The sequence below is a fragment of the Planococcus citri genome, chromosome 2 (assembly GCF_950023065.1).
Source record: "Planococcus citri chromosome 2, ihPlaCitr1.1, whole genome shotgun sequence".
NCBI lineage: Eukaryota > Metazoa > Arthropoda > Insecta > Hemiptera > Pseudococcidae > Planococcus > Planococcus citri.
In genome coordinates, this window is record NC_088678.1 from 57,704,381 (window position 1) to 57,711,890 (window position 7,510).

The window sequence follows — 7,510 nt, forward strand, 5'->3', positions numbered from 1 at the left end:
CTTTAAATTTTAAGGAATTGAAAAATTCATTTAGCATTATTTCGCTCGTTGCATTTCCACGTGCGTATGAATCCTTTGCGAGGATACCAAACCAGACCAAAATTACCGGTTAAGCAAACCTAGAATATAAAACTAGTCAGTCGTCCCGCCAATACAGGGTCAATGTCTGGGAAACCAATTCTACTTTTGAATGTGTGACGTTTTAACTATGTCATTATGCGAACGCAGTTTTAATTATCGCGGAAGTACATACGAGATGTTTTGTTTTGTGTGAAATTACACTTTAGGTTCATTCACACATCAGGTAATTGATACGATATACGTAATTATGATTAATCAATGATTTTTCGTTTTAGTTCATAAACACGAAAGCTCGTCTTTCGTAGGTTAAATTTAAATATTCGATTATGATCGTTTTACTTCATTAGTTTTATGAAGCAGGCTATGCACAAAATGTATGTCATCCGATGATCCGAATGAGGTTTATTCGGGTATAGCGTAAGTGTAGGTCTGTGTGTATAGAAAAACGTTTCCTCAAAGTGTAAATAAACCTAATAGGCTATGTATAGTAGGTATCTTAATTCATTTCACCACATAATTGATATTTAACTAAGTACCTAGGTATGGTATGAGTTAAATCTTGTGCTAAATATTGATATAGGTATGTGCCTGTTAATAGGCATTCTCATCAGCATACTTCAAGATGGGTAGTTTGAATGCCACTAACGGCATTTGGATACTCTTTATATTCTTTCTTCTGATACCACTTCTATCTTCGCGTGAGTAGAATAATACCTATCTATCTTCTTGTATAGAGTTATCGTAAACAAAGAGTCTTTAGCCTATGATTTATCTAAATGGGGGTATTTATCTTTTAAAACAGAAAATACGACGATTTCTGGACCAATTTCGACAACAACTCCAAAAGCGCCGAATCGAGTGAACAGGTATCCTTGCCGTTGTTTTGAGGGAGAATGTGGTTGTTGTTCTGGAGCAATTTTGTCTAATTTCAACATAAATGTTCAAAATCGAGCTTGCGTAAATGTAACTTATTTTCCAGAAGATTTCGAATTTCACATGCGATTCATATTGAACGATGTTACATTTTACCAAAGAAGAATGTCAGGTGTGTTGTGTTCGTCATACGTACGCTGTACGCTGTTCGAAGTTTTCTTATTCCAAACTTTGAATAATTTTCCTAATTTTGTGATTCACATTTTTTTTTATTTTAGGAAAAAATCCTCGTCCATTGTGCGCATCCATCCCCTATATTACGCTGGTAAAAATGTGTGTAGTTTTCAGCAACGTGTACGTCGTGAGCAGAAATCTACACATGTGCCTGAGTATTGACGGAAAGTTCAGGGAAAACACTTTGTTCTCCTATAGTTTTGATTGCATCAGAGTTGGAACAAGCGGCATAGCTTTATTAAAACCGGAAGAAGGAGGAGGATTAGGACCACCAAAACCCGTAATTGATAATGCTACAGTGGGAGAAGATTACGATGCAATTGTTGCCAGTGAAGGAGATGATATTCAGAGTGCCAAATTAGCCTAGTGCCATTTAAAGCGTTATTTGATTTTTAACTTTCATTATATTAAGTTGACGTATATTTATCATTATTTTGAAATACAATTTAAATTCATTTGTTTCTCGTAAAGTTATTGATGAATAATAAATTCAGTAGGTATGGGGTATGGTTATGGTACGAACTTGGAGTAGGAGTAGGACCATTCAAGTTTTTTCCATACGGTATTACTTTACCCATTTTCTTTAAAGGGTTCTGTTCTCCATACGGTATCATCTACTGTAGGAGTCTGGAGTATGGTATTAGGATATTAGGAGTTATATACATAATATTTAAATATGTACGTACAACCCAAACTCATTCATAATCATAAATCAATAGGTAATCGATTCATGATATAATAAAATTAACCTTTTAAGTTTTAATTTTCAGCGTATTCGAATTTGATACGATTTTGAATTTTCATTTTTCAATCCAATAAAAACTCAAAATAATAAGTTAATAACATAATTCAACTTCTCTAACACTCTAACTAAAGTTTCATTTCAAATTCCGAAACTATAGTTCTCAATTTCTCATTTTTCTCATCTGTCTCTACCAGGGCTGGTGACCGAAACGATCGTTTTGTTCCGTTCCGTTCAAGAACAAATCACTTTGCATTTTTACTGTTCTGTTCCGTTTTGCTCATCATTTTTTTTTGTTCCGTTCTGTTCTGTTCTGTTCTGTTCCGTTCCATTTGTTCTGTTCTGTTCTGTTCTGTTCCGTTCCGTTTGTTCTGTTCTGTTCTGTTCTGTTCCGTTCCGTTCCGTTTTAACGAAGGGGGGGGGGGGTATTCTACCTGGCAGACAATTTTTTGAATTATTGAACTAGACAAAGCTAGATCAAATCATCGAATGAACAAATTAACATGCCATACAAAATTTGACACCATCCGAAATTCTGAAAATTTCAAAAACTGAAGTGCATTTTGTTTCTCATTTTTAGATGAATTCAATTTTTTTAAACTCAAATTTGGTCCCAAAATGAGAAAAAATCAAAATTTTACAAAATTCTGAAAATTTAATTTATCTAGAAAACCAGAATTTGGAATGTGCTACTTATAGGTAATCTTGTCCCGCCGAATCAATTGAAAATGATTTTCAGCCATTTTGAGCAATTCTGCATTTTCTGCAACCTTCCAGCAGATTATTGACCTTTTGAGAATCAAAATTTCCACTAAATTTTACTAAATGAAGATGGAATTTGGAAAGCTGAAATTTGTTCTGTTCTGTTCCGTTCCATTTTTTTTCTGTTTTGTTCTGTTCTGTTCTGTTCAAGAACATTTCGTTATCTTATTTGTTCTGTTCTGGTTTTGTTCATTTTGTTCTGTTCCGTTCCGTTCCGTTCTGTTCCGTTCTGAATACGATTTTTTCCTGATTTGTTTATTGTTCCGTTTATTTGTTCCGTTCTGTTCCGTTCCACCAGCCCTGGTCTCTACTCAGTACCAGTGTTGAAAACCGTTTGGAACCACAACCGTTAGGAACCACCACAACCGCTTTTTTAGGTCAATTGAAACGGGACCCAGAACCATCAGAACCGTTTCAAAATTTGGGAAAGAGAAGTACCGAAAGAACAACCATATAAAATGATTTTGAAACAATTTAGAAGCATTTAGAACCGATTGAGTTTTTTAAGGAAAGAACAACCAGAACAAGAACCAGAACAAGTTTCAAATAAGAAGAACCATCAGAACCCTTTTCAGGAATGGGTTCTTTTTGGTCCTCTCATCATTGAAACTTCGTTTTTTTTACCAAAGTGAAATAAGAATTCATGTTTTTCATGCAAAATAAGCGAGGTAAGGGGGAATTTTTACAAATTTTCAATGTTTTGCCAATTTTTTGCACCTGGAACCATTTGGAACCATTTTTTAATTGGTGGAACAACCAGCACCACCAGCAAAATATCAAAGGAGGAGTAAAAGGAACCACCAGAACCGTTTGAGTTTGAGAAGAACTGAGAACCATTTTGGAAGAACAATGTGAAAGGCTTTGACTATATATACATGGACTGCTATCTCCTATTGTTGTTGAACGGGAATCGTGAAGCCAAAGCAATAGTGATGGCAAACTATCGATAGTTTTTCAATAGTATCGATAGTTTTTTTTAACTATCGATAGTTTGACCGATAGTTTTTTTTTAAAGTATTGAAAAAACTATCGATAGTTTTTGGATGCTATCGAACTATCGAAAATCCAATGTTTTATAGAATTTTTAACCAAATTTTTGTAAAAAAGGATCGCTATTGTTCATTTTTTCAATAAAAAAAAGTATTGTTTCTTTTTTTCTCTCTCAAAATGATGTCCCTTGATTTTTTCAGATGAAAAACGTAATAATGAACCTCCAAACTCGTGGAATCACATCCATTATCAGTTTTCATTGAAAATTGAAAACTATCGAAAAAACTATCGATAGTATCAATAGTTTTTGTTACTACCGAAAAAACTATCGATAGTAAAAACTATTGAAATTTTCACTCGAAAACACTATCGATAGTGAAAACTATCGATCGTTGCCATCACTACAAAGCAATGGAGGTACTTAATCGGGACATGGGCTCTGAGCATGCGCGAGATTTCGTTGCAACGAGCAGTGCGGTTGTTGGAACGTAGGAGGGTGTCCGTCGCTGGTGATTGGAAGGTGTGAGCGCGGTTCGGATTCCTGCGCGCGCATGAAAATTCCCGATGCTCCGATTAAGTACCTCCATTTAGTGATGTTGATATTTAGAAAAATTTTATATCGATATATCACGATATTTTTCCAACAGATATCGATATATCGTCGATATATCGATATCTTCAATATTGCCTTGAAAGTACCTATTTTTCCCATTTGTATACTCAGTCATTTAAGTTTAATTGCGAATTAACAACTGCAAAAAATTTGGTACGACAAAAAGTTTTTTTATAGATTTTTAAAAAAGTGAGAAAATTTTTTTTTGAAAAAATTTTAAAAATTTCTTTCTAATTTCAATTTTTACTCATATTTTTGGCTGTTTTCGTGCATTTTTTCCTCAATTTTTGACGATACGATATATCGTCGATATTGATTTTTCATATCGATATGTCGATATTGGATCTCATATCGATATATCGTTTAAGATATCGATATATCAACACCACTACCTCCATTACTTCGGCTTCATCGGTGACAATGAAGATAGCAGTCCATGTATATATAGTCAAAGGTGAAAGGTATCTTTTGGAACCAAAACAAAACTGTTTCAAAGCCACAACTGGGAACCTTTTGAGAACCGAAACCAGAACCACTTATTTTCAAAGGTTCTGAAAACCACAACCATCACAACCAATTCAAATCCAAACGGTTCTCAACACTGCTCAGTACTCATCTACTGAAAATGAAATGAAACTGAAACAAAAAAATAATTAAAAACTTACAAAATTTACAAGCGCACTCTATGTTCATATTCAAGTTCTGTTGATCTGTCTCAATTTTATTTTGCTAGTGCTAAAAAAGAAAACGTTTGTCGGAAATTTTTATCAGTACTTCGCAATTTTGAAAATTTTTTGAATACAAGACGAAAAAAAATGTAAGAAAACCGCAATTTGTGTCAAGTTTTCGCTCCTGAATAATTCGTATAATAAATTGAAGTCAATGAAACCATAGCAAAACAGAAATGAAGCTGTTCAGTTCAGTCATTGGTGAGTATTGGGTTACTCAATGCAGTATTAAAATTAGAACTTTCCAAGTTAGAAAATCATAATGATTTGAATTTGCTTTTATACTTTGCAGTGAAACAAATCACCGGACGTAGGAATTATTGTGTACGTCGATATCCGTATGTTCCGTGGAGAAATTTGGAAGTAATACAAAGTATAGAAGATGAATTGAAAGAACCTCCTCGGCAGGTGATCCCTGAGAATCCCGTCAAACGTGTTAGCGCAACAAATCCTGTAAATTGACATTTTTTCAACATTCAGAAAACTTATTTCTTACACTTCTGTTTTAATTCATAACTTGATTCATTTTCAGGCGGATCATACGTATGCTGATGTTGGTAAATTTTACACACTTCCTCCTGCTGACATAAAACGCTACTTTCAGTTAGGGGGCATACCAAAACCATTCACCGAACTATCGAAAGCATTTAATGAAACTTGTCTCATGATTCGAAAACCTTTTCTGGAAGTTCGTGATTACCTAATTCAAGCGAATTATTCCAATCTACCCAACAAATATGTTTTATGTATCCTTTTTTCGTATTTGTTATTGATACATGGTTTAGATTAGACATACTTATTTAGAAATTCACTAGACTTGACTTTTTCCTGAACGTGTATTTAGATGGACCCGTTGGCAGTGGAAAATCATTGACTTTACTTCACATCTTGCATTATGCAGCCTTGCAGGAATTTGTTATACTTCATTTGCCAAATCGTAAATAAATAAATTTTTGTTGATAGTGATAAAAATTATAATTTATTAATTTATTATAGAACATAATAATATTTCAATGTGCTTCAACAGCTAATTATTGGTTTAAATGGGGAAAGAAAGAAGCTCATCGTTCTGAAACTAGACCTGGTTTGATCGATTTACCAATTGAAGCAGCTCTTGTTTTGAAACATTTCCAGCTTCAGAACTCCAAGCTACTGGAAAAATTGGAGGTAGGTATTAAACTGTTTGAATGCATTTGAGATTCACTTTGATCTTTCGTTGTATTCTTCTCCATGTACTTATTTTTCTAGTTGACTACATCGAAAACCCATGAATGGAATATAAGAGAATCGACACCGGCTGGTTCGCCTATAATGGATATCGTCGCTCACGGAATTAACAGAGTTAAATATGCCTGTGACTGCTTCGACATATTAATCGATGAGTTGAAAGTGTCTGCTACGAATAACAAGTAAATAGAGGTTATGATTTATAATTTCAAGTTGAAAGGCGTACTTTTGGTATCTTATTCGTGAAAAAAATAAGAATCAAGGGATCTTGTGCTTCAGCGGGTGACATTTTTATGTCATTTCAAAAAGTTGTTTGAATTCTTTATTTGTTGATGTAGAAGATATCTTGATTCTTAATTTCCTACGAGTAGCATACTGATAGCATGCCATCATTCAAGAGTTGGTATTTATTCAGTGGAGAAATTTTCAGATGTAAAGTTTTATGCGCTATCGATGGATACAATTCGTTGTACACTAATAAGACTATGATAAGGATAGATGAAAAATATGGAACGAAACCTGAAGAAGTTTCGCTCGTTCAATCAGTTTTCAAAATAACGAAACCAGATTGGGTGAGTTTCAATCTCTTATACTGATTTTTTTATGCTGAAAAAATTCGATGCTTTGCGAAACAGATTTGTCGAATTGAGGTTTTATTCGTCCTAGGTAGAGAAAACGGAACCCTCATAAGGCTCATAACTTTTTCGTTCACCCAAAACGATCGAAACACCTTACTTTTCCCATTACTTACCTGCCAATATAATATTGAGGAGACCTTCTCCTTTACACTTCTTCCACAGGCTCATAGGCTGTAATTGCTCTCTAGTTTTGTAAAGGAAAATAAAGTAATAATGTCTCTGCTTGATCATTTCCAGTGCAATGGTGCTATAGTAGCCGCTATATCTGAAAAAACAACAACACCCGACAACAGGGGTTCATTCCTGCCTTTCTTTTTATTGCAGAGAAAAGTATGTTTTATCAAGTGAAATATTTCAGGTATAAAAACACTGTTTTTACGAATCTTATCGATGTATTTCAGGGATTTGAAGATCTCGACCCATTCATACCAGTCCAAGTTCCTGAATTGAGCGAAATGGAATTTCATAGCATGTTGGATTACTATGAAGATAGAAGATGGTTACAAAAACCCGGAGGTCGTGACGAAATCGAATTCATTAGTTCAAGAATACCGAATGATATTAGAAATTACTGCGCTCCTTTGTAAATTGTTGAAATAATATTGCTTGTGTTTGTAGCAAA

General features: G+C 34.1%; 2 protein-coding genes across 2 annotated transcripts; both read left to right on the forward strand.

Moving 5' to 3' along the window:
• Positions 1-27: 27 nt before the first annotated feature.
• Positions 28-1,649, forward strand: LOC135836634 (uncharacterized). The gene is made up of 4 exons (XM_065351589.1): positions 28-304; positions 680-779; positions 884-1,126; positions 1,233-1,649. Exons 2-4 carry the CDS (start codon positions 704-706, stop codon positions 1,553-1,555), a joined length of 642 nt encoding a protein of 213 aa, XP_065207661.1. The 5' UTR covers positions 28-304; positions 680-703; the 3' UTR covers positions 1,556-1,649.
• Positions 1,650-5,043: 3,394 nt separating this feature from the next.
• On the forward strand, positions 5,044-7,510 carry mRpS29 (mitochondrial ribosomal protein S29). The gene is made up of 9 exons (XM_065351590.1): positions 5,044-5,224; positions 5,316-5,476; positions 5,556-5,769; positions 5,868-5,960; positions 6,051-6,190; positions 6,272-6,432; positions 6,681-6,822; positions 7,126-7,218; positions 7,290-7,510. Exons 1-9 carry the CDS (start codon positions 5,200-5,202, stop codon positions 7,473-7,475), a joined length of 1,215 nt encoding a protein of 404 aa, XP_065207662.1. The 5' UTR covers positions 5,044-5,199; the 3' UTR covers positions 7,476-7,510.